Source organism: Tympanuchus pallidicinctus, unplaced genomic scaffold (genome assembly GCF_026119805.1).
Source record: "Tympanuchus pallidicinctus isolate F22 unplaced genomic scaffold, pur_lepc_1.0 scaffold30, whole genome shotgun sequence".
NCBI classification, from domain to species: Eukaryota; Metazoa; Chordata; class Aves; order Galliformes; family Phasianidae; genus Tympanuchus; species Tympanuchus pallidicinctus.
In genome coordinates, this window is record NW_026294748.1 from 1,170,874 (window position 1) to 1,196,751 (window position 25,878).

Below are 25,878 nucleotides of genomic sequence, written 5' to 3' on the forward strand. Positions count from 1 at the left end.
CTGCTATGTCCCTCAAATTTGTCTGCCTGAAGTTGTTTTTCCTTGTGCTTTGGAAATGGAGATTATCCCATTTCCTCCAGTCAAAACCTCCTGGTTTTGATACTGCAATGTCTTTGCAGTCACTGTGCTCTGTTGTGAGCAGAGGTCTGCACCACGTTGCCTGTCCTCCAGACGGTTCAGAAGGAACACACTGCTCTGTGGGGGTCTCTGCAAGCACAAGTAGCCTCTCTGTGAGAGTTTTGCCCCCTGTGAGGATGGCAGGACAAGCTGGCTGTAACCTGGTGGCTTGGAGTTGGCAGTCGTGTCAACTGTGCCCTGCTGCAGTCAGCTGTACCCAGCTGTGCTGAGGTGCTGCGCTGGTTTCTGCTGAAGTTCTCTGAAGGAGAGGAAAGTAGTCACCTGGAATTAGGTCATGGAAAATCATGCAGGGAAACGGAGGCTGCAGGCAGGAGCAGGAGCACGAAGCAGCCATTTATTGCCTACCAGCTGGGAGTGCTGAGCACCCTGCACGGAGGGTTTGCTCTGTGAAGCTGTAGGTGCTGGTGGGAAGGTTTCTTTGTCCAAAAGGTGATGGCTGAATTGCTTTCAGCAGTGACATCAAATGTTGTAGGGCAAACTCGCAGTTCTCTGTGGTTTAGGAGGGCAAACCTTCATTGGTGGCTGAGGAACGCATGATGAGTTCCTTATCTTCTGAAGCATGGGCAGAAGGCAGTAAGGAGAAACAAGCAGACTAAATGGAGATGAATGTTTAAGATGAGTGTGTATTTATTTCAAGAAATGAGAGGACAAAGGGATGTTGTGTTCTGGTGGCAGGTGAGCCATGTCAGTTCCACGTTATTCCAGCAATGCTGCAGTTAGGAACAGCAATGAAATCAGACACAGCGTGAAGCTCTTCATGAACGTTTTGTTGCTTCCTGCACCTGTACCATCAGTTCTGGCTGTGGTGGGTTTTGGTTTGATTGGTCTGAATTTGCAGAGTATTTCCAGCTTGCCTTGTTTTGTTCCAGGATTTCTCTGCCATGAGGATCTGCTGCTCAAAGGGAAATGCTTTGAAATGTGTCCTTGTTGCTGTGGGTCCCCATCCACATGCATTAGTGTCACTCGCCCTCCTGCTGGCACACTTGTAGCAGAAAAAAAACAGGCAAAGCAGTCTGCAAATAGCTGTGGTATAGCTCCTCCTGATAGAAACTGCTTTAGGGCCCTGTCCATGGGACATGGAAACCCCTCTCTGACCATGGATTTGCTTTTATTCACCTGAGACCAAAAGAAAAGAAAGGATTCCTTATTTTTATAAGGAAAAAGCACACCTCTCTTGAGTGCAGACAGTCGTTTCTTTGCTCCTCCAGCACAAGTCTCAGCTGTGTGCCAGGAGTGGCAGGTTAATTAGCAGAAAATGCCTTTAGTGCCCACATAAGCTTACAGCTGACTGCCTGTAAGATTAAGACCTTTCTTTTAATTTCTGTTTCAGGATTTATTATTTGCTGTGGGTGAATGACTTGAGTTGGTTGGTAGAGCTGCCCACCGGAACTGAAGTTTCCAGTTCCATGTAGTGCTTTCTGGAAAATAACTTGATTTGCAGTTCTTTTTCCCTTTGTCTGCACTCTGTTCTGGCAACTGCCCTGGTCCTAATGGAGCTGTGAAACTTGTCATCGGAGGAGCTGAGGGTTGGAAATTAGTGCCTAGATGCATGTGTGGTCTCTTGAATATAATCTGGAGGCCTCCTTCCAAAGCATTCACCTTGCAGCATCCCTGGCTGGTCTGATCACTAATTTCTCAACTCCGGTGTGGAAATCATGTTTGAAAAGTGAAGAGCAAACCTTTTGCATCTTTGTGCTCTCATAAGCAAAAGCAGTATAGCTGTAGTATGTGAAACAGGCCCAACTCAGGGTGTTTTGGAGCAGGTTTAGAATCATAGAATGGCTTGGATTGGATCACGAATCTCCAACCCCCTGCTGCATGCAGGGCCACCAACCTCCCCATTTCATACCAGCCCAGGCTGCCCAGGGCCCCATCCAACCTGGCCTTGAACGCCTCCAGGAGTGGATGGGGCATCACAGCCTCTCTGGGCAGCTGTTCCAGCACCTCACTGCTCTCATACTAAAGAACTTCTCCTTGAAATCCAACCTCAATCTTCCCTTAACTTCAAACCATTTCCCCTTGTCCTGCTGTTATCTACCCTTCCAAAGAGTTGGCTCCCCTCCTGTTTGTAGGCTCCCTTTAGGTACTGAAAGGCTGCACTGAGGTCACCCTGCAACCTTCTCTTATCCAGCCTGAACAAGCCCAGCTCCCTCAGTCCTGAATAACTTATATGACCTGTATGTGGCTTATGTGTGACTTCACTAGGCACAGCAAATAATGTAAACACCGTTTGTTTACAGCAGTTGTGCTGGATCATGTTCCACCAAGCCGTTCTCTTTGTTCTTTCAGACTTTGGGTTCAGTAACATCTTCACACCCGGCCAGCTGCTAAAAACGTGGTGTGGGAGTCCTCCCTATGCTGCCCCGGAGCTCTTCGAGGGGAAGGAATACGATGGGCCCAAGGTTGACATTTGGGTATGTGATGAACCTTTTCGACTCGGATTTCATTTTTGGCTTTGCTTCTTGAGTACTTAGAACAAGAAAAGGAAAAAAAGAAGGGTGCCCAAAGAAATACTTGGGCTCTTGGCTTGTGTAGCCGTGCACTGCAAGGCTCAGAAGGAAGTTTGAGTCAGGCCAGAAGTTTAAAGGAGAACCTAGGCTGGCCCAAGGCTGAGATGTCACAAGGTCCTTTCCAAGGATTTGCTCTTTCTTTGTTATTGATCTTTTCATTTAAAGAATGCTTATTGCTGTGAACCACGGCTTGTTGCTGACTGCCCTTTGTGTGACGCAGAGTCTCGGCGTGGTGCTGTACGTGTTGGTCTGTGGTGCTCTGCCCTTTGATGGGAGCACGCTGCAGAATCTGCGTGCCAGGGTGCTCAGCGGGAAGTTTCGCATTCCGTTCTTCATGTCCACAGGTAAGGCTGCGTGCCTGCAGTGCTTTGAGTCACATCTCTGCTTACAGATTCTTGGAAACACTTAGATTTTAATGTACCGCTGATTGATGTCAGGTAAGTGGTTTGCCAGGAAGCATATTGGATGGATAGCAGGTTGTAATGGGAGCAAAAGCGAATTTTGAATCTAGAATTTAGAAACTCGAACGTTCTTACTTAAAAATCTTGACTTCCATGTGTACGTAGCTGCAAGCTGTAGCAGAACATCAGCAAAGATACATTCTTAGTAAATTCGGGGAAGTGTGAAAGCTAAAAATGGAGTAGTGATGTAGGAATATAGAAGCTTTCACTGTATCTGCTTTAGACAAGAAGCTTTTTACAGCATTATGGCACATTCATTTCCTGCAGTAGCCCCACCACAAGTGAATGTCCATGTCCTGTTTCTGAATGCTGGAGTAATAAATCTTGTTTCTGAAAAACGTGATGTGATAATTGTAGGATAAAACCAAGCTCACTTAAGAGCAGCTCGTATTTATGATACCTTTGAGTGGAAGATTTCACGGAGGGCAAAAAAGGCACGTTTCACTGTGGCAGCTGCCTGGGAGAGGTGTTCCTGCAGGAGCCCAAGCCCTGGCAGCTGTGTTTTGCCCTTCAGCCCCACAAGTTGGTTGCATCCCTTGGATGGTGCAGGGCAAGGCAAGCAGGGACAGGGTGACAGCATGCCACCTAGGGGTGCTGGCAGACAGCACAAGCGTACTGTGGCCTGGCTGCCTTCCTCCCTAGCGTGGGGAAATCCTGAATGAGGTAAGTGTAAAGGAAGCATGCTGACTTATGTCTGTATTGGCAGTAAAAATTTGCTCCGAAAGTGGTTTCAGATCAGATTTGGAAAACTGTACAGCCAGTAGAAACAGGCTCTGAGTTAGGATGATCTCATCTATAGGGGCTGCACTGGGAGCTTGGCACTGAGAGCCGATGCTGCCATTGCTCTTTGCAGCTTCAAAATGGAGAGATGCTCCTGTGCTGGGGTGGCAGCAGCTACTGAGGTGTCTTGAGAGAGGCTTTTATTCCTGTGATGACTGATTTAGACCAGTACTTAGCTAGAAAGCTGTGGGTATTCATTGACAAATACAATCCCTTTGAGTATCACACTTTCATTCTATCTGGGGGAGGCTGTGTTCTCTTGTCCCCTCTGCTGCCTACGTACGGCATCAAATTCCTGCAGCTAAGTGGTGTGGAATGGGTGTGAGGTCCAGAAGGGGAAGCAGTATTTTTGCTGCTTTTGACTTCCTACAGAGAAGTTGCTCTGAGGGAAAGGCTCGCTCCTGATCTTGTGGCACAAGGCTGCCTGCTGCAGAAGTCTTGTTCCTCACTGTGGTTACTCAGCAGTCTGTTCCCTTGCAGAATGTGAACATCTGATCCGCCACATGCTGGTCTTGGACCCGAGTAAGCGGCTCTCGATGGACCAGATCTGCAAGCACAAGTGGATGAAGCTTGGGGAAGCCGATGCAGAGTTTGATAGGGTGAGAAGCTGAAGTGAGCCAGTGTGAGTGGGACTTGTTCAATGCATTCAGGACTGCCACGGTATTCGTTTCAGCTGCTTGGGAACTCTTGTTCCAAGCTCTGGTGTACTGCCTTCCCATTTTGTCTGTGTCCCCCTTGTCTTGCTTTCCATATCATCCTTTGACTCTGATTACTTGATATTTTTTCCCCTTTGAACTGATGTACCATCAGCCTTCGAAGCTCGTGCCAGCTTGCAGTCTGAGCCTTGTGAATTGGTTCTTCGGAACGCTGTGACTCATCTCTGTGCCTTTGGGAATGTAAGCTCTGAAGTCTGTATCTTTGCTCTTACAGCTGATAGCAGAGTGTCAGCACCTGAAGACAGAGAGGCAGATGGAGCCACTGAACGAGGATGTGTTGTTAGCAATGGCAGAAATGGGGCTGGACAAGGAACGCACAATTCAGGTAACGCTCTGCAGCTGACCACTGGGTGCTGCCTCTTGCAGCAGGATAACAAATAGCTGTTTGTTGCTAATCGTGTCTGGTAACTGAGCACAGCGTGGAGCTCGTTTTGCTGCTTGATGGAAAGAATTGATCACTTCTTCCTCTTCTTCTTCTAGTCATTAAGAGCTGATGCTTATGATCACTACAGTGCAATCTACAGCTTGCTCTGTGACCGTCTGAAGAGGCACAAGAATCTGCGCATTGCCCCGTCTCCAAGCATACCACGGACAGTCACCTTCCCCACCTCTGCTAACATCCAGGTAGATCCTGCTTCTATAATGCTCTTTCAGCCTTGGAAGGCCAGACAGACCCTTACCTGTTAAGCTTAGACTTCATTGCGAGTGTTCTCATTGTGCCAAGAGCACAAAGATCTGCTGTGTATGAGAACCTTGTGTGTATTTTGGGTTCTGTAATTGTGACTGTGGATTTACCAAATATTCTTCAGACAAAGTCTAGCCTTAGTTAACCTTGTGACAGAAAAAGTAACGTGAGGTTTACAGGATGGGAAATAAAGTTTACAGACCGTGACCACTGCATGATGCTCAACTTGAGATACTATCCAAGAAATGAGTATTTGCTTTAGGAGAGGCCAGGTCGTAAGAGGAGGAGGAGAGATGCTAGCCCTGCCTGAGCAGAATTGAGGAGAGGGAGGGAAAACGAGGCAATCCCTTAAGAATTAAGAACACTTTCAGCAGCTCCAGGGTAATCTCTCTTCCCAAGTGGTTAAGTCTGTTCGTTGGTGCTAGTCCAAGCATGATTATAAAGGGGTTGTAAGAGATGCTAGTTTCTTGTCTACTGATTTTTGATCCTTCTGATCAGCAGACAGAACAGGCAGGCAATACCATGAACATCAACGTGCCACAAGTCCAGCTCATCAACCCTGAAAACCAAATTGTGGAGGTGAGGCACCCTCCTTGATGGCCTCTGCAGGTTCTTTTCCGAGACTTGCATTGAAGCCTTTTGATTGATCCTCACGTTGTGTTTCACCATCTCCCGTGTTTTGCTGCCCAGACTGACGGAACGATGAACTTGGACAGCGATGAAGGGGAAGAACCCTCACCTGAGGCTCTGGTCCGTTACCTCTCAATGCGAAGGCACACGGTCGGAGTTGCTGACCCACGGTTGGTGCTGGACTCTACCTCCTCAATGGAGGATTAAGGGCACTTTTCCTATTTGTAAACCCTCTCTTAGGTAGAATTTGGGGCAGTGCATTTTTAGCTCTCTGTGGTCTCGTAGTAACAGGCGGGGATGGGTGTATCTGTATCACAGCTAGTGTCAAACCTTTGGTTTTTTTGCTCCTGGTGTGAGTGGCTTGGAGGTATTCCTGCACGCTCAATTGTTGCTAGATGGGGAAAGAACTTCAGGGTGAACCCTTAACAAAAGTATCTTAAATGCAGAAAGTATTAAAACATCCTAGTCCCATCACACAGCTTGGTTAGAATTTGAGCTGGAGATGAGGATCTTCTTTCCTCCTTGACTGTAGCTGTGTTGACCATTATGCAAGTTAATTTCTCACCTATGCTGCACTGTTATCGCGTCCCAGCTGGAGTCTTTGTGATAAGTGCTTTCAAGGTTAATACAAAGAGCAAATGCTGGAAAAATTTAACCTAGAGGGGGGAAAAGAAAGGGCTGATGAAAACTGAAAAGTGGCCTGGTTACTCTCTGTGACCATTTTCCAGTGCAATAACAAACTTGTTCTGTGGAGGGAAGCTGAATGTACTGAGCCCATGGGTGGTTCTCCACGCATCGTTGCTAAGTCACCTGTCTGTAAATGTGATTGCACAGGACGGAGGTCATGGAAGATCTGCAGAAGCTCCTGCCTGGCTTCCCTCGTGTCACTCCTCAGGCTCCATTCCTGCAGGTGACCCCAAATGTGAACTTCATGCACAATGTGCTGCCTAGGCAGAACCTGCAGCCCACGGGTCAGCTGGAGTACAAGGTACTGACCCACGCGTGTGCCCCCTGCAGCCTGTACCACACCAGCAAGTGTGTGGCTGTGCGTTTGTGCTTGTGCTTGCCCTCCCTCTGTCTGTCAATTCCTTGGACTTCACGAATTACAATCTTGCTGCTGCTTGAGGTGTGATTCTGGCTGGTTACTTAAACTAAGAATGAAAGAACAGTGCAATATGAAATTCATGAATGGGCTGGAAAGAGAGAGGATTTTGCTGCCTGGTTTTGGAGGTGCAGATGGCAGCCTGCCAGGTAACTAAAGCAGAATGCTGGGAAACGGGGAGTTAAACACAGCTTCTCCTCTGACAGTGTCTCTGTCTGCCCCACTTCGGCTTGGAGATACCAAAAATTCCTCATTTCTCCTGAAGCCCAGAATGCTCGTCTTCTCTCATGCTGATATCCCAGTCTGTGGCCTCGGGGCTCAGGTACTGGAAGGATCTGGTACTCGATTGGTAACTGCACTGTGTTTGCTTCCCAGGAGCAGTCCCTGCTGCAGCCCCCCACTCTGCAGCTGTTGAATGGCATGGGCCCTCTGGGGCGGAGAGCATCCGACGGTGGAGCTAACATCCAGTTGCATGCACAGCAACTGCTGAAACGGCCTCGAGGTCCATCTCCACTCGTCACTATGACTCCAGTAAGTAGCCAGAGGAAAGAACAGAATTGGTGGTGTGCTTAAAAATACGTTTTCCTGGAGGCAGACTTGACAGGGGTGGTAGACTCGGGCTGTAGAACTCATGGAAGTGCAGCAGGGATCGTGCCTGCTTGCTGCCCAAAGGATCCCTAGAAGCTGAGAAGGTACTGCTCTTTGGAACTGGCAGAGGGTTTGTGAACTTTTTACTACAGTTGATTTTCTAATAGAGAGAAAACTAAAATGTCAATCTTGCTTTTAATGCATATTCTTTCTTCCTTGATGTAGCTGCATGGATGGATTTTCCTGCTAGTACCAAAAGAAGCAGCAGCCTTGCGCAGGCAGTTCTGTATGGGGGAAGGAATGTGGGAAGGGGTTCTTGGCTGAGTGCCCCATAGCTGGCATGTGTCCTTGTGGAAGCCAGTTTGGGAAGGCCAGGTGTCTGCTGTGCGGATGGGACCACGTTGGCTGCCTTCTGGAGCCCATGGCTTCTCTTCTCCCTGCAGGCCGTCCCAGCTGTCACTCCTGTGGACGAGGAGAGCTCTGATGGGGAGCCAGATCAGGAAGCTGTGCAGAGGTAACCCCCAGTCTGTTAATGTTTACCCTTATTACCCTCAAAGAGGCTCACCCTGTGGCGTTCTACTACCGAATTAAGGCACGAGCAACCTCATCACAGGCAGCAGTGTTAATTACAATGAAGGCTTAACACTTCTCTTATTCTTGTGGGTGTTGATTACTGCAGGCAATTACTCCTCTGACGCTACTAGGTGCTTACAAAACTGGATTTCCCCTGAAATTCTGTAAGCTGTTAAAGCAGTAGGTTCTCTAGAAACTCTGGAACTGCTAAACTCCTTTGCTTAGTGTGCACCAGCATGCAATCCACACTAACCTGCAAAATGAGTGCTAAGTGATTCACCCCTCCCTGCTGAGTGATGGAGGTAGGAAGATCTCATCTGTGGCCTTGGGTGTAAATGCAGCTTTTGTATCAAGACATGCAGTAAACATCCAACTCTGATGCCTTAGACAAAGTGAGCTTGCTGAAAATACAAGTACCTCTTGGCTTCTAATTTTAGCAGTGGGCCTTAGAGTAGTCTGCTCCAATAAGAAAAGAACTATCAGACATTAGTTTGGAAACTGTTGTTCTCTTTGTCTGCTCCAGATGCGTACTGGGAAGCGGGTAGAACACGCTTGTACTTCCTCAATCCATGAAAACACTAACCATTTCCTCGCTAACATTTCTCAGTAGCTTTTGTGTAGTTTCTTCTGTGCTAACCAGCTGGTGCACTGTGTTTTGGGTGTGGTGATGGAGTGCTCCTGTCTCTTACCTCAAACTTGAAAAGATTTCTGGATTTCCCCGAGTTTGTGCAGGCCATCACCTCAAGTAAGACAACATTTCTTCTGGGGCTACGCTTGGGTGAATGATTCAGATGAGGGTTGGTTGCAGGCAGAAACTCTGGGAGGGGCAGAGCTCGTGCCCCAGAGCCTTGCCAGCTCTTGTCGCTTCAGAGGATTCAAGCAGTGCTGCGTGTAGCGATGGGTTGTGCAGTGTGTGCTGATTCCCCTTTTGCCTCCCGGAGCTTAGAAGGATGTCAGGGCTGGTCCATGCGAAGGAACCTGCTTCCAGCTCTGCCTTAGAAGCAGCGCAGCCCTTCCACAGAACGCATCCTGTGTTTTCTGTGCAGATTTACACTCCAGTCCATTGCCACCCTCATCTTTGTGCTCACTCTCGCAGTGTTTTCCAGCTTCATGCACTGCTGTTCATCCACCTGCCCAGGCAGCATGGTGAAAGAAGCCGTGGTGTTGAGCAGGTGAAGAGCACAGACCCTACAGGCCGCATTCAGCCCCCTTCAAGCTGCTGTACCCTAACTGTACACTGTCCTCCCCAGCAGGGCTCAGGAGCACCAACTGTCTGTGCTGGCAGCTGTATGCAGTTGTGTGGTTTAAGAACCAGCTCGACTGGAAAGGCAGTAAAACTCCCATGCAAGTTGCAGAGGTGTTTGAATCCCACTGAAGAGCAATTTCCTTGCGCTCACGGGTCACTTTGCTGCTCTCAGCTGTGTTGTCCATAGCCCTCTCCTGTTCTTCCACCAGATGGCCCATCCAGATTGTGCGTTAACTTGCTCTCCACCCCGTTATGTTGCAACACGTAGCTAGTCATCAGAGAAGGGTAAATAGCAGTAACAAATATTTAGCTTCTCAGAACAGTGTTTCCAACGCTGCATGCAGCCACCAGCGGACAATTTTTTGCCCTTCTTAATCTGACCTTGAAAACAGTATGCATACTTTTCTCTGCTCCAGGGAACAGCCACAACTCCTTTGAGCTTTGGGAAACTTTCTTCCACCAGAAACACTGTTATAGCTCATGATTGGATTGTTCCCTGGAGGTCTGAAATAAAATGATCTTAGCAAACCACAACTGTAAAGCTCTTTGGGAAACTTTCCCTGTCTCCATCAAATGATTCTTAAACAGCTAATGGCACAGACTTTGGCAAGTTACCACAATGCTAAGCACTCTTCATTCTGTTAACTTGCTGCCTTCTGCCTAAGTGGCTTTAGTAGCTGGCAAAGGCTGATTTTGGAGAAGGCAACGTTTTTGTTGGTTGTTTTTTTTTTTTTTTTGCTTGTTGCTTTCCTCTGCTTTACAAGATGAAGCTGCATTTGCAGAGGTTAAAAAACAAAGGTGAGAATCCCCCTTTTTGTAGCTCTTGTGTCGTTGGCCAGGTGCTCTTTGCCACAGCCGCCTTATTGCTGCTGGTTCCCAAGAGCAGAAATAGTTGAGTTCATAAGCGGCCATTCACCTGCCTGTCCTTGAGTGGGCAGAGTGCTGCCCTGGTGCTCATCACAGGCCGAGGCATTCTGGGTCTGTGCTCTGTTATCTCTTCTGGCCCTGTGCCCCCAGCTGGTCCCCAGGCATCGCTGCTGCTGCTCACTGCAAGTCCAGCAGGGCACAGCCGTCAGCACCGCGCAGCCCTCGCTGACATCCTGGCTGAGGCAGAGCTTCGTAGTTTTGCTCTGCATGCTCCCCCACTCTTTGAGGGTTTGGAAGAGATGGAAGGTGCTCATTCCAATGCAGAGGGCAGCTCAGCTTAAGCCACCGATGCTGAGCTGTGGTGCAAGAGGCATGCTCAGTGCTAGGGCTGCGACCCCGGAGCAGGAGCTGTGCTGCTCACCCCCCCAGCTGTCCTTGCCCAGTGCATTGCTGGGTGATTTCCAGCTCTGCAAAACAGGATCGGGCCTAGGTGGCGCACTGTGACCGGGCTGGGTGGTGCTGCACTGCCTGCCCTGTCGTGGCGTGGCCAGAGCTCTCCTCACCCTGATCTCCAGTGGTGCTCTGTGCTGTGCTGGCCTCTGCTCGAGCCCAGGGTGTGACGGGTCCGGTCTGAAGTGCAAAGGGCAGCTGAGAGGGGGAAGCTGAGCAGCCTCTGCACTGTGCCCCTTGTGTTCCTTGCTAAGACTGTGTGTGACTCCATGAGCACGGCAGATCCCTCTGTGCCTCAGTGGGGCCTCGTGAGGGGGAAGCAGACCTGCTGCAGTGGAGTGAATCCATGCTGAAAGCAGCAGGTCGCCGTGTGTTCCCCAGGGAATAAACCGGCATTTCCCTGGAGACAAAACGTGGCTTTCCTGATGGGAAAAGCAAATGGCTTCTCTTTCCTTCTGAGAACAGCGTTGGCACGCAAGCAGCTGAAACCACGCTTGTCCCCTTGTCCCCTAAGCACTGAAGGCCTCCTGATCTGACAGGCGTGGGCAGCATGTCCATGCTGTGCTTCTCCCCGGGCGTCACTCAGCCCCCAGTCAGTTCTGAGCACTGCAGCAGCATTCTTCCTTCACCTTTACTCTGGATTATCTAACACTCCCTGTTTTTGGAGTATCATCCATCAGTCTCTTATAAAATGTGCTCCTGCTTGTTGCAGATACTTGGCAAATAGGTCAAAAAGGCACACTCTGGCAATGACCAACCCTACAGCTGAAATCCCTCCAGACTTGCAGAGGCAGCTAGGACAGCAGTCCTTCCGACCCCGGGCTTGGGCTCCACACCTGGTACCCGATCAGCACCGGTGAGTAATGACACCGGCCCTTCGGGCAGCTTTGCGCCAGAAAACCTGCTCAGATGTCACCTGGAATGGAGCACTGAAGACATCCCGCTTGGCAGGGAGGGGTGAGGAGGAGGAGGAAGCAGCAGGAGCAGATCCCCAGGGCAGACGTGTCCGACCACGCTGGAGTTGTGCGCTGGCGTGGGCTCTGTGCCTGCAGCTGCAGGCAGTGCTGGGGCAGCAGTCAGCTGGCTTGTCCCCTCTGGTCCTGTTTTTGTGGCAGGAGATGGTTTGCCAGAATGGCTGCCATCACTGCAGGGTTGAGAATAATCTGTTCATTTTAGAGAGCTTTCTCTGTTTTATTGGTAGGTGTCAAGTTAGCAGTAGGTAGTAGATTTTCTCTGGAACATTTTGGAGTCAGATGCGAGGGCAAGACTGCACCAAAAATTATCTATGCCACAGCTTAAAATCCTCACTGTTCTGCACCAGAGTTGTTTGTTTTGACTGCAAAGTCTCTTTGCAAAGCTCCTGGAGAGCCATTTTATTTCCCATCTTTAACCCCTGAGGAGAAGGATATGGGGAAGGGAAGCTTGAGTGGGAAGAAAAATTGCAGTGGAAAAGAGGGAACTGCTGCAGATGGTGTCTAAGCACACTCCAAATGTTTGAGTAGGTCATTCCTAATTGCGAGAAGCGTTAATTTGACACAGAGTCCTTGGCACAGAAGCACACTGTAAACACTAATGCCACAGAGAGAGCTTAAAACCTGCGTTCTGAACCTCTCAGTGCCAAGAGTGCAAACCAGCTGCAAAGTACAGAGTTTGCTGCCTGTTGGTCTCGACTGTTGAGGAAACAGTTGCCTACCAGGCTAGATTTGCATTAAATCTTTCAGCCAGCTCATGCTGGCGAGCTTGACAAAGTGCTTTTTATTGTAGCCAGATACCTGCTGAGCTGAGCACTGATGTAATCAGCAGAGACAGGTGAACTCTGAGCAGACTGAGCCAGTGTCAGTGCCACGCTGGAACTCTAGACAGCCAAGATAAGCACCTCTACACCCTGAAGTTACTCCCTTAGAGGTGCTTGGGGGATGGGAAGAGCAGGAGGGGGAGAGATTTCTGGGGTCACAAGAAAACCTTAATAGGAAGAGAAGTGCAGCTTGCAAAACAACCAGAACGTGCTGTGTCCTACTTTAAGGACTGCTTCAAATTGTGAAGGTAAGCTGCGTCACTCACGCACTGCAGGAACTGACTTATTTTTTTTTTTGAGGAATTGTTAAAACACCCTGTGTCAGTATGTTGGTATCACCTCTGCCTCACGGTCCTGAGGCTGTTTTGTTCATTCTGTTCATTCCACCCATGGGTTGTAGTGTGCTGTGAGCCTGCCTCGCATTTGACCCAAGGAATCATGGAAACTTCATCTGACTGTGGCCTAAACAGACTCCCCACAGTCATGTCTGAGACACACACACAGCACAGAAACCATTAGCACTCGTGTCATCATATAACTAGACCGTGGCTGTTGAACAGCTGGTGGGTTTTATTTTAGCACTTCACATATTTTAAGCCATCTTCTTTATATAGAGCACCCATTTTGGTCATGATAACTTAGTATCTGAAAGCGGATTGAAGTACAGCAGCCAGCACTGGTCTGCCTTGGCCATGTGTGTCATTTTTACCTGTGGTTTCCGCTTTGCATTGGTACAACAGGAGGTGGAACGGATCAGGATAATGGATGGGATGGTATCAAAAGGGAGTGACATAGCTCTGTCCATGGGAGGAAGTCATGTGAAGTCTATAGAAACTGATTTACGTCCTGCTAAGGGACAAGACCTGACCCCAGGGTGCTGGTAGCATTCCAGCACAGTCATGTTCTGATAAGGGGGAGCCCCAGGAATGGGGCTCAGGAATGATTTCGCTTAGGAGAAATCATTCTTCTTAGAACAGACTTCAGCAAAGAGCAATCAATATGCACAGCAGCACGAAGAGCAGTATGAGCAGTAGCTAAGACTTTGACTAGCCTGCAGTAATGCAGCTGAGGTTCGTATCGACATGAAAGCAGCTGGGATACTGTTGAATTTAGTGCCAGGCTGTCACAGGTGCTGAGATTTCATCCCAGTGCAGGCAGGAGCTCAGTGCTTAACTCTGACAACAGGGAGCCCCAGCTTTGGCAGAATCCAGCTCCCCAAAAAAGTCCTATTCTGGCTCCCCCTGGTGAAGAAGAAATCTCACTGCAAATGGAAATGTGTGCAATTCTTCGGGCACAGTTGCCTTGGTTCTAGCTGTGTCTGCTCTTCAAAGTTGCCTTTGGGTGGACGAGTTGCTGCCCGTCTCTGATCTGATTTGTGGCTGAATCATGTTCAACCTTGAATCATGTTCAACCTTGAATCATGTTCAACCTTGAATCATGTTTATCTGCCCAGCTGCTGAGGATACTCAGTAATCTTGCTTCCTCTTCATGGTACTGATGGCACCTTATTTCTTGATCTAAAACACGGTTTATTCTGGGTGAGTGGACAGGTAGAACTTGGCGTGGCTGGTTTAAATCAAGTGCCTCTGTACCGCAGCTTGTTTTTTATCTGGCATCACTAACCCACTTCCCCATGTGTTCAGTTCTATTTACAAGGACTCCAATACTCTGCACCTCCCCACCGAACGCTTCTCCCCGGTTCGGCGTTTCTCTGACGGTGCTGCCAGCATCCAGGCTTTCAAAGCCCACCTGGAGAAGATGGGCAATAACAGTAGCATCAAACAGCTTCAGCAGGTGAGAGGGGTGGGGGACTTAAGGCAGCAAACCCTGCAGAATGCCCTCTAAATGTACGTGCTGCTCAACTGCAATCTGGGAGCTTTGGGGGCTTCCGCTCCTCTCTTCCTAGGGAAAAAATGCAGGTGCTGTGCCCACATGTGGCCTCTGTGGTCACATCAGCACTGCCAAACTGCGTCTGCTGCTCTCCCACACTTCCTGGGGCAGCAAAGATTTGGTGCTGTTCCAGAATGCCTGGGAAAAGGGCAGTTCATACTGCTAGAACTGGGAGTAATATTGCATGCTATCCCGTGTGCAACCAATGCATGTCTTATCATGGCTTGAGCTGGATTTGGCATCAGGGCAGGACTTTCACCTTGCAATAGAGTGGAAATATGAGATGCTCTTTTCACCTTGAAGTTATCATTATTACAGCTTCGTGCGTGCATTTTTTAAGGGAATGCAATGCTGCCAGCTTGAGCTTGTGCACAGTTTCTCCTCTGTTATCTAAGGCTTGAGCTAGCCGTATTGTTGCACACCCAATTCCATCAAATTAAATTAGACTTTCTTTACTGGATTTCTCATGTAGCAGAGTGCCTTTTTGTCCCATAAGCGTGAACCAAACGGTCACTTCTAGGGCGTGTTGGACTCGTTACAGGAATGTGAACAGCTTCAGAAGATGTATGGTGGGCACATGGATGAGAGGACACTGGAGAAGACACAGCAGCAACACATGCTGTACCAGCAAGAGCAGCACCATCAGATTCTTCATCAGCAGATCCAGGTATTAGAGCCTGAGGTAGACTTTCTGATGTCTTAGCTGTGTTTTCAGAATGGCTGCAGATAAAACTACAGAGCAGGTCCACGTGAGATTGAGGAGATGTAGGTTGCTCAGCTTTCTTAACGAGGAGTGAGCCTGAAGGACTTCAGCCGTGGTGTTTGCTGCTGTGACAGTGAGAGCTGCAGTCAGGGACCAAGTGTTTGGAGAATGTGGATATGTCCCACTTCACTCTTCACCACGTCCTAACTGTATTACTTGACACAGTACTGATCACAAACACTTTTTGTTTTCTGATGCCTGGTTCAGGACTGTATCCGGCCACCTCAGCCTTCTCCACCCTTGCAAGCTCAATGTGAAAACCAGCCAGCTCTGCTCACTCACCAGCTTCAGAGGTAAAGAAATGGCTTTAGCAAAGCTCTGGGGGGTGGGATTTACTCTGCCTGACCCAAGGATGAGCTAACATACTTAGAGTCCAGGGCCAGGCTGGAGGTGTGTAAAATAAGAATGGCTGAGGCAGTTCACAGGTGAATGTGCACGGTCCTTTTTGTTGGATCCTCTCTGAAAGAATTCTGGAATTAGAGAAATGTGATTCAAAGGCACAAATCTGCTTTGAACAGATGACAGAGAATTTTGCCTTTTGACCAGCTTGAAAATGCGTTACCTTCATTAAGCTAATTTCTCTCATGATTACTGCTCAGAGGTGTTCCTGGGCTTCTCACATCTCTTCAGACTTTGTGTTAGGTGACAGTCCTTGTTTTAATCACCCCTGACTTGGAAATGAGGCAGGCTGAATTCTGGGAAGGAAGGAAGGAAGGGAGGAAGGAAGGAAGGAAGGAAAGAAAGAAGGAAGGAAAAGGAAGGAAAAGGAAGGAAAAGGAAGGAAAAGGAAGGAAAAGGAAGGTTGGTTTTCTTGCAGGCCACAGTGAGTCAGGAAGAAAGCTTGTGATGTTCTCTTCCCAGGATTTTTGTTCTAGCCACCAGGTTACGCTCGTTACTTACATGTTTTAAGCATGGCTCTCAAAATAGAAGGCAAGCTGCAAAGAGTTTGGGATCCCAAGCATGGGCTTCACAGTGTTTGTCTTACAACAAAAATACAGCGTTTGGCGTCAGCTCTCACAGCTGAAAAAGTGTCTTAATGAGGTGCATGTGTGATGAAAAGGTGCTTGTTTCCCTGCGCAGGTTACGGATTCAGCCATCCAGCCCGCCCCCAAATCACCCCAATAACCACCTCTTCAGGCAACCAAACAGCAGCCCACCTCCTGTGAGCAGCAGCGTGCTGCAGCCCCACGGTGAGTGCTGACAGTTGCCTGAGCCATCTGTGCTCCTCGGGGCAGCAGAGCCGTGTGCTGCTATCCAGCCTCCGGGAAAACAGTGCGTGGGGGAGCTGGGGGCTTCGGTCCCCCCTGTGCTCAGATCCTCGTGCAGTTTGCTGATGATGTAAAAGATTCTCCATCTGGCAGCAAGGGCTGCTGTTATCGAGAGCGCGCGAGGATCTGCCAGCTGGAACGTGTTGATACGTTTCTTGTCATGAGATCCTTACTTATCACTCCCGGGGGTGGGGAGGAAGGGCTGATAGTCTTGGGTTGATACAAATCACTGTGAGCTGTGCTTTGTTTCTCTTTCTATGCAAGAGGCTCTAGCTTGACCCTTGCACCCTGACGCAGCCTGTCAGAGTTGCCAGGAGTAGGGCTCTCCTTGCTGCGCGTCCTGGGGCTCTGCGTGCTGCTCTCTCCTGAGCCTTGCCCTGGGCTGATGTGGGTGCTGAGAGTCTCTGTTTTCGTAGGTGCAGCCTCCCAGTCCCAGTTCCAAGGGATGCCTTCCCACAACACGATCTTCCCACAGTCTGGTAACTGTTCCCCTCCCCCAACCATGGGGCTGACGTGTCTGGCCCTGCAGCAGCAGTCCCAGGCCCAGCAGGTCACCATCCAAGTGCAGGAACCCGGCGACATGGTCAGCAACAACCTCCTGCAAGGGGCCTCTGTGGCCGGGCAGGGCACCCACACACGGGGTATGTCCATCAGCCCCAGTGCCAACCAGATCCAGATGCAGCACCGCGCCAACCTGATGGCCTCCCTCACCTATGGCCACAGGCAGCTGTCCAAGCAGCTCAGCGCCGACAGCGCCGAGTCGCACAGGTAAGGCTGCACTGCTGCACCACGTCCCCCCTGAGCTGGGAATGGGGCTGGGTGTGAGGGGGAACTGCTGGCTCTCAGCTTCTGGGGGGTTCTTCATCAGCCCCTTGTTTTGGGGGTGAAACTGACTCCTGGCAGCAATTCCTGGCCCTGGCTGGGAGCTCTGAGAGTGTGCAAGGCTGTGGGTTTTTGTGCCTTGGGAAGCAACTTGTGCCAGGAGTGGCTGTCCCTGCCTCCTGCCAGGGCAGGGCAGGAAGTGGAAAAGCTAAGAGGAGTGCTTGAACACTTGCTACTTGAAACAGACGCTTTCCCCAGATCATATTTTCTCCTCGGTACAGTCAGGGTTCCTGCTTCCCTTACATTTACTAGCCGCACCACCTTACACTGCAGCTGCCCTCGTGGGTGACCTGGAGCACAGGATGATGGGCACTCTGCCATTGGAGTAGTTGTTGCCTCCCTGCTCTTATGCGGGTATGGTGGATCAAACCCTGTGTGAGGTGGGAGCACCAAAGACAGCCTCGTTAGCTGGAGCTGACAGTGCAGTCACTTGTTCTTTTCTGTTCTTTGCAGTCTGAACGTGTACAGGAATCCCCCCGCCAACTACGACCAGGTGCACTTACACCCCCACCTGTTCCCAGAGCAGCCTCGTGTTTCCCCCAGTAACTACAGCCCATCAGGAGGAGTTGGGTTTCCTCCAGCTCAGCAAGCTCTCAAAGTCCCACAGCTTGACCAGTATCCCAATTTCCCTCAAAATGCACATCAGCAACAACAGCACTACACTGCATCGGCACTACAGCAAGCACTGTTGTCCCCAACACCTCCTGACTACAGCCGACACCAGCAGGTACCACACATCCTCCAGGGACTCCTTTCTCCCCGTCACTCTCTCACGGGGCACACGGACATGCGGCTGCCCCAGGCAGAATTTGCACAGCTCATCAAACGACGGCAGCAGCAGCAACAGCAGCAGCAGCAAGAGTTTCAAGAGTTGTTCAGGCACATGAGTCAAGGGGATGCTGGAAACATGGGCACCAGCATGGGACAGAGCCTGTCGGAGCGTCAGTCGTTGTCTTTGCCTTATCAGAGTGCTGACACCTATCATCCACAGAGCAGCCCCCAGCATCTCCTAAAAATCAGGGCTCAAGAATGTATCCAGCAGGTACCTGCATCAGTGCCACCGCATGGATACGTACACCAGCCAGCTCTGTTCCACTCGGAGAGCATGGAGGAGGACTGTGCGTGCGAGGGCGCCAGGGACAGCTTTCCAGACAGTAAGAATTCAAATACGTTGACCAAAGGTTGCCACGAGACCCCTCTGCTTGTAAATGCAGGAGGGCACGGGGACCCAGAATCTTTGCTAGGAACTGCTAATCACGTTCAGGAGCTGGGGACGCATCAATACAGGCATCAGCCCGCTGCTGGATTCAGTAGGAATAAGGTGCCCAGCAGAGGTAAGGCTCAGGGCCACTCGCATGGCTGAAATGCTTTTCCATACTGGCTGCGTGCTGCTTGTGTTCCTGCCAGAGAGCACCATCCCTACCTAGTACTGCCATGGTTTCGTGACATATTTTGCATAGCACAGAATTACCTAGATTCCTTCTGGCTTCTGTGGCTATAAATTGCAGGCATAGTCTCTCTAATAAACAGTGTTAAATAAGAACTCTGCTAGATTCTTCTCTTCGGAATGTGACCTACTTCTGTAGGCAGATAAAGGTCAGGACCACAATAGTGCTGTCTCTGAAGAGATGCTGGGATCTGTTGGCTCATTTCTTCTTGTTGGGGTGATCCCCCATCAGGTTTAAGTAAGTGCCCAGCAAAGATCTTCTTTCTGGAAGCCCTGTAACGTGGCGCATTCCTTCTCTTAGGGGCAGAACTGGGAGTCCAGGCATTGCTAAGGCTTCCATAAACTTGCAGCATAAGAATGGTGATAGGTGCTGCTAAGTCTGCCTCACACTGCTCGTGCACTTGGGGAAGCAGCAGTGAGGCTGGAGCCCTGCTTTAGCTGGAAGGAGCTGATTCTAAAGACAGGGAGCTGAAGCTTGCCATTAGCATGTGAAGCCCTTTCCTGCTGGTTGGAAACAGCCCTTGAGCCCTTACTCCTTGGTGGCTGCATTGACAGTGATGTGCTGTCAGAGCTATAATTACAGGCCTTCTCTGTAGGAAAAAACACAGTCCTACCCCCTTGCTAAGATGGTTTTGAAGAGAGGCTTTCCAGGCTGAGCGGGGTGGATCAGTATTCACTGCAGGACTGAGCTGTACTGGTCTGAAGCCATCAGCTTGCCCTTGGCACAGGGAACCCTATTGCAGGGGAGCAGTGTCCTGGGCACAGGAGGCACTGTTTTGTTTGGGGACACAGCATGGGTTTGTTGGGAAAGTACTGGCTGGGAACAGAGAGGCGCAGAGAGCAGTGAGGGCATGCCAAGCTGTGTCCCTCAGAGCAGGGGACAGGGACAAGGCCTGGCTTTTCTGAAGTCTTCCTTGATTTTGTGTTAGTGATGTGTTTTCTCTCAGGCTTTAATATCCCCATGGTGTTTGCAGCACAAAAGGGAAGAGTAACCTCAGGTTAAGTGGGATTTGAAAGCTGTGGCAGTGCATTTTGAACCAAATCTTGAGTTCGCATCGTAATCCCTTGGTCCAAAATGTGCAAAGCGATAAGATTTAACCAAGTCAGAAGGTAAAGTTCTGCCCCAGTCCTGACGGTGCTAAAACAAGTTACACAAGGGAAAAGGACTTTAGACAACAAGACTTTGTAAATGAGTAAAAAACGAGCAAATGTTTGCGAGTTGCATTGTGTAAGCACTTCTGACAGGGGCTGTTTGGAGGGCTTGTATAGTAAACTGTGCTCTGAGATGCAGCTGCTCAGAGCTTTCCTCCTGGCTTTAATAACCCACTTGGAATCTGGCCTGTGTTACTTCACTTCCAAACAGAGCAGACATCTAGGCAGACCGAGGTACATTTCCTACAGTTCAACCCTGTAAAACCTTGCTGCAAACACCCTGAATGCCCTGCTGCTTCTTGCTTGCCTGTAGCACAACCCAAGTGTTCCAGGTGCTGAGGGATGGCAGCAGGAGCTGTGCACCCCAGCACTGGCACCCTGAGATGGCTTTCTGCAAGGCTGCCATTCTCAGACACAGCTTGGGGTTTTCCAGCCATCCCCTCTGTGGGACAGGACAGCTGAGAGGGCAAATACCTCCTCCTTCTCTCCAGCTTGTGAAATGCATGCTGCTCGAGGGAGGAGTGCAGATTTGCGGGGGCTCAGCAGGATTTATGCCTTCCAAGAGAGTGCATTGACCCTGCTTTAAAAGCCAGTTACAGAAGGTAACTGCAGATCATGAGAGTTTCAACCAAATCTGTGGTTAGGGGATGACTAAACCGCATCCGAGCGGCTCAGCTGCAGCCTTGTTCCAACCTGGGGTCGGAGCACTGCCCGTGGGAAACCTTTCCCCAGTGCTGGGAAGCCGGGTGCCAGCATCACATGCACCGACACAAAGGGATGAAAGGGTCCCTCGCTGCCGGAGCGGGGCAGGGGCAAGGGCAGCAGCCTGCGCTCTGGGCTCCTTACTGCTGCTGCTCCCCGCTGCTGGCACTGCCTGCCCCGACCATTCCCACACTTGGAAGGGCCCCGAGCGCTGTGTGGGCGGCCCTGCGCTGCCAGCACTGCCTTACCTCATGTTTTCCTTCTTGCTTTCCGGGAATGCTGGCCATTAACTGAGTTTAACCCCACAGATGTGCAAAAGGAAGGAGGCCGGCTGGGCTCTGGGGGCTCCGAGCTCCATGCCTTGCTGCTGGGATGGTGCTCCAGCAGCGCAGTCTGCGTGCTGGGGAGAAGCGTGGGGTGCTCAGGGAATGAGCAGGACTTGTTTGAGCTTCAGTAATGTTAGGGACGAGTCTCTTGCCAGCTCCCAGGGCACAGTCCCAGCCAGGAACGTCTCGCTGCTGGCACAACCAAGAGTTGCTTCCTGCTGACCGTTTCCTGCAAACCCGATCGCTGCTGTTGGGATCCACCTGCGGCCGTGTCACGTCAGGGCAGCTCCTGAGGGCCCGTGGCCTCATCCCCGTGTTTGTGCTCTGCAGGATTGCTCACCGACAGAGAATTGTTTACGTGCACCACAGCCAGCAATAGGCTTCTCCATAGCTCAGGACTTTATTCAAAACATCGTGTACTTAATGACGATAGGTTCTGCTTGATAGGAATGTAGCCTTTACCCTTGCTCAGAAGAGCTTGCAGTGCAGATGGACTTTGCCAGGCAGAATGCTCTTGTACTCCTACAGCCAGATTGGAGGAGGGCAGGGAGAAGTCATCTGATAACAACTACTATCCTGGCAGCTCTTCCAGCCAGATCTGTTGCATACGATTGCCAAGGGGCCCTGCTAAGAACGTCCTGTGTCGGAGGTGGAGGAGACCCTTCTCCTTCTCTTGTGTAATGTGAGCAATGCATGGAGGAGGGTGCAGGGCGGGAGGGGAGGCAGATGGAGGCTGCTACAGGAGCAGAGAGGTCTGTGGGCCATCCCAGGGAGTCCTGGTGCTGCAGTGCTTGAGCCAGAGGAGCCAGCAATTCCCTTCCCACCTGGCGGGCAGCGCAATGCAAGCGACATGGGTTTGTGCTGTGGTGGCACGTGTTGCCAAGAGCTACCACGGTTTGTTGTGCTAATCTGACCCTTCTCTGTTTCATCTGATTTCAAGAGTCCGTCGTAGGGAACTGTATGGACAGGAGCTCCCCGGGCCAAGCCATGCAGGTGCCTGACCACAACGGGCTGGGATACCCAGCACGGCCGGCCTCCAGTGAGCACCCGCGGCCCCGCACCCTGCAGAGACATCACACCATCCAGAACAGTGATGATGCCTACGTAAGTGGGGAGAGTCCTGTGCCCAGCAGCTCCCGGATGCGTATGGCTTATGGAGGAGGTGACGCAAAAGAAAGGCAGCACCCTGCTCTGCAGGGCTGCTGGGGATGAAGTGCTGTTGGGACGCAGCGGTCAGCATGCCCAGTTTGCTCAATGCTGAAAACATTTTAGCAGAGACCAGTGTGGAAGTTCTCCTTTGCTCACGTGTTGCCTGATTTGTCCCAGAGCTGGCTGCATCTTTCCTTTTGCCCCCAGAGTGTTTCTGGTGAAACCATTTGCGCTGCCCCAGGCTTGGCTGTGGCTGCAGAAGTTTTACAGATGCACAGAGCCCAGCTTTCAGCTCTGCAGTGCTCAGTGACCTGGCCACACCAAGAGCAAAGAGCAGCTGCTCTGTTTTCTGCATTTTGAATCTCTGAGAACAATCAGACCCAGATTGTGGCATGTTTCTTGCTACAGCTTCCTACTGCTGTAGAGGAGGGCTTGTCTCTAATTAGTTACATGTAAGTCTGGAAGGGAGTCGAGTTGTCCCTCCATTCCTCGTTGAGGTGACATTGCCTGCACCTGCACTGTCCCTGATGTGCACTCTGTACTCTTGTACTCTGAGGCCCTTGCTGAAGGCTGGCAGAAACTCCCTGGGCAGCTGTCAGAGGCAGCCGGGGAAGCCGTAGGTGCCTGGCTCTGGTCCCACTCTGATTTGTGTCCCGGTGTCTCCGCAGGTGCAGTTAGATAACCTGCCTGGGATGAGTTTAATGGCAGGAAAAGCGCTCAGCTCTGCTCGGATGTCTGATGCCGTCCTCAGCCAGTCGTCGCTCATGGCCAGCCAGCAGCTGCGTGACAGGGAGAGTGAGGGTAAGGAGCTGGCAGGCTGCAGACGTGGCGTGGGCGCTGCTGGGCTGCGGGTTGGGAGCTGTAAGGACCTGTGTTGTTCTGACAGCCTGCACTGTAAAGCCACCTCTGCTGCCAGTGAGCTCTGCGGAGCCACAGGGGTGGAAGGGTTGGCTGCCACTGTGGGATCGAAGCCCTCTCCGTGCAGTTTGCTTGAGCTGAGTTAAAGAGAGTCTCTTGGATTTCTCACTGCACTTGAGGCTTGGGTGCTGTAACCATCTCTAGCTGTGACATACTTGGGGTCCAAACCTGTGGCAGCCTGTAGAGCTCTGTGCTGCTGCTGGCCCGAGCCTGAGCTTGTGGCAGTAATGAGCTGGGCTTCTTGCTGGCCTGACCCACATGCAGAAGCTGCAGCTCTTTAGTGCTCCTAATGCAAACCCTGATGTTGTTCTTTGATGTTACAGAATGTGGGGAAAGTTTGGAAGCTCAAGAGCATCCCAACCTAGGTGATGGCAACCAGCATCTAAACACCTCTTGTTACCCATCGACGTGTATCACAGATGTCCTACTGAGCTACAAGCACCCAGAGGTGCCCTTTGGGATGGAGCAGGCAGGGGTGTAAGCAGGAGGGAGTGAGTATCTGTGTCCTCCTTTTCTCTCCAGCTGCACGTTTGGGCTCTCCTGGATGGCAGCCCTGAAGCAGCGTGACTCTGTGCATCTCCTTCCCCATCCCTTTGCTCCAGCATTGGTGCAGGGCTGGAGAAGAGGCTGCCAGCTCCGAGCTCCTCGCTGCTGGCTGCCCCCCCCGTTTGCTCAGGGCCTTCCTTCGTGCCTTTGCTGTCCTTCCAGAGCCACGTTTTGTTGGTGGGGGCTCTGCTCTGGGCTTTACCCCGTGGGTTTGGAGTGGGAATGCGGTGAGGGGCTGTGGGAGCAGAATTGCCATGCTCTGGTATCCCCTAACACACCTCCGCTTCTTCTCTCTGTTGCAGGTTTTATGTACAGCTTTGAAATGAAAAGGTCCATTTTAAACCAACAGTATCTAGCAGCATTGCGCCAAATTGCCGTAGTATTTCTGACTAACTGGAATACCATGGCCCCCTTTCCTCATAATCACTTCATCCAGTGTGCTGTTCCTTCAGTTTCTTTAATTTTTATTTTTTTTTTCCAATTTTTTTGTTGGCCACATTTGCCTGTAACTCCAGCTATCACTGAAATCACCGGAGAACCCAACCCTACGCGTCAGCGGAGCCCGAGCACCGAGTCTGGTTTGGAGGGCTGGTTTGTGAGCATGCGGGGCCGGCGGTGGGAGCAGAGCCCATGGAGCCCCCAGGGCAGGCAGGAGCCACAGTGCATCCCTGCCCTGCACTGCAACCCTGCCCTGCAGTGCTGCTCCTTGGCCCTGAGCAGGGCAGCAGGGCGCTCTGCCCGTCCCCGCAGGTGGGAGCTGTGCTGTCCTGCCTCATCTCTGCTTCTGCTCCTTCCTTCATCACCGTGCTGAAAGGATCACTTCTTCCCCTGCCCTCCCCCACCCCCTTTGTAATTTTTGCATTTCTGATCCCCATGCAATTATTTTTTCCCTTTTAATTTCTTCCTCCTGGCTTAATGTAGGGAAGACAGATTTTTTTTTTTCCTTTGTTTTCTGAGCTTTTCCTCCTGATCATCTAGGATTTTTTTTTTTTTGGTAAATGTTGTTTTATTATTATTGTTATTAATAAAACGCAAAAGGAATTTCTGTTTGAGAGAAATTTTTAACTAGATTCTGTTCTATATGAATTGTGACATGCACCTTTTGTTCAAAGTATTTTATTTCTTTTAATGACTTTGTAATTGTGACTGGTTTTCTCTCTCGTGCCTGTGGCAGAAGTGGTTTTCTCCTTTATGCAGCTCAAACGTGCATAGATCTCTTCTTTGTTCTTCTTGTTGTTCTTTCCTTGGCTGAGAGAAAGCAAAGCACCCCAGCATCCAGGCCTTGGGGAGCGCGTGGCGTCACCATTGCCTTTGGGACGTTGAAGCTACACCTGAAATCCTTCTTTAATGACACTTTTGGAGTATTTAAAAAATAGATATATATAATAATAAAAGAACCGACCCAGCCCTCCCGAATTTGCACAGAAGGAAGTGTGAAACCAGCATGGCAGAGGTTAATTCGCTATGGCTACCAACGCCTGCCCCCAGCCCCGGGAAAAGGATGCTGAATGGATTCGCGGGCTGGAAAGCTGGAGAGGAGGAAGAGCCCCCAGCTGGCAGCCGCAGCTCCTGGGGGGGGAGGAGGCGCCGAAAGCCTTTTGCTCTGCGCCTTTGGTTCGTTTTCCTTTTGTTTACACGACACTGTATTCCTGGGAGAGTCGGCCGCCCTCAGTCAGCACCCAGCACAGCAGGGACTCGCTTGTAACCGTGCCATTTCGGTGCCATTTCGCAGTATCACACTTTTCGGTTTGGTTCCGTTTTGGTTTTGTTTTGTTTTTTTTTTTTATCATGGCTTTGTATTGTAGTAATCAATACGCAGTATATGTTGAATGTATATTAATATACTTTGCTATTATTTCTGTTTTTTGGAAATGTCAGAAGTATTTTTTTTTTTTTCTTCCTCGTTTATGTTGGACTAAAAAAAAAAAAAAAGAAAAAAAAGAAAAAAAAAAGGAGAAAAGAAAAAAAAAACACAAGGAAATTTCAGTCGATCTTTGGTCCATTTTTTTGTCGGTGTTTTTTTTTTTTTTTTTTTTTTTTTGTGGGTCACTTGCAACTCGTCAATTATTCGGACAGCGGGATCATGACAAATAAAACCATGATGATGATCTTCCCTCGCTCTCTGTTTGCCTTGTTGCTCAACGCTGGGGGCGGATGGGCCGCGGCGCCGGCCGGGAGCGCAGCGCGTTGTGCTGCCCGCAGAGCGAAGGGCGGCGCTGCCCATCGAACCCCCCCTCGGGTGCCGCCTGCCCAAACCCGGCTTCCCGAGGAGCTCCGATGGGGAAAATCCGGAG

General features: G+C 50.4%; 1 protein-coding gene across 4 annotated transcripts in view; it reads left to right on the forward strand.

Moving 5' to 3' along the window:
• SIK3 (SIK family kinase 3) overlaps positions 1-25,697 on the forward strand; it is a 72,173-nt gene extending 46,476 nt beyond the window's left edge. Inside the window, exons 5-25 of one of the 4 annotated variants that reach the window (XM_052697166.1) lie at positions 2,428-2,552; positions 2,869-2,992; positions 4,370-4,488; positions 4,820-4,930; positions 5,086-5,229; positions 5,792-5,869; positions 5,981-6,090; positions 6,755-6,908; positions 7,398-7,553; positions 8,054-8,124; positions 11,459-11,602; positions 14,185-14,335; positions 14,973-15,098; positions 15,402-15,487; positions 16,275-16,384; positions 16,879-17,230; positions 17,798-18,678; positions 21,912-22,075; positions 22,789-22,921; positions 23,362-23,529; positions 23,887-25,697. In XM_052697166.1, the coding sequence (XP_052553126.1) occupies positions 2,428-2,552; positions 2,869-2,992; positions 4,370-4,488; positions 4,820-4,930; positions 5,086-5,229; positions 5,792-5,869; positions 5,981-6,090; positions 6,755-6,908; positions 7,398-7,553; positions 8,054-8,124; positions 11,459-11,602; positions 14,185-14,335; positions 14,973-15,098; positions 15,402-15,487; positions 16,275-16,384; positions 16,879-17,230; positions 17,798-18,678; positions 21,912-22,075; positions 22,789-22,921; positions 23,362-23,519 (3,497 nt within the window). In that variant the 3' untranslated portion in view covers positions 23,520-23,529; positions 23,887-25,697. Of the gene's footprint in view, positions 1-2,427; positions 2,553-2,868; positions 2,993-4,369; positions 4,489-4,819; positions 4,931-5,085; positions 5,230-5,788; positions 5,870-5,980; positions 6,091-6,754; positions 6,909-7,397; positions 7,554-8,053; positions 8,125-11,458; positions 11,603-14,184; positions 14,336-14,972; positions 15,099-15,401; positions 15,488-16,274; positions 16,385-16,878; positions 17,231-17,797; positions 18,679-21,911; positions 22,076-22,788; positions 22,922-23,361; positions 23,530-23,886 lie in introns of all 4 variants that reach the window. The other 3 variants (XM_052697164.1, XM_052697167.1, XM_052697165.1) reach the window with 3 other exon arrangements.
• Positions 25,698-25,878: the final 181 nt, after the last annotated feature.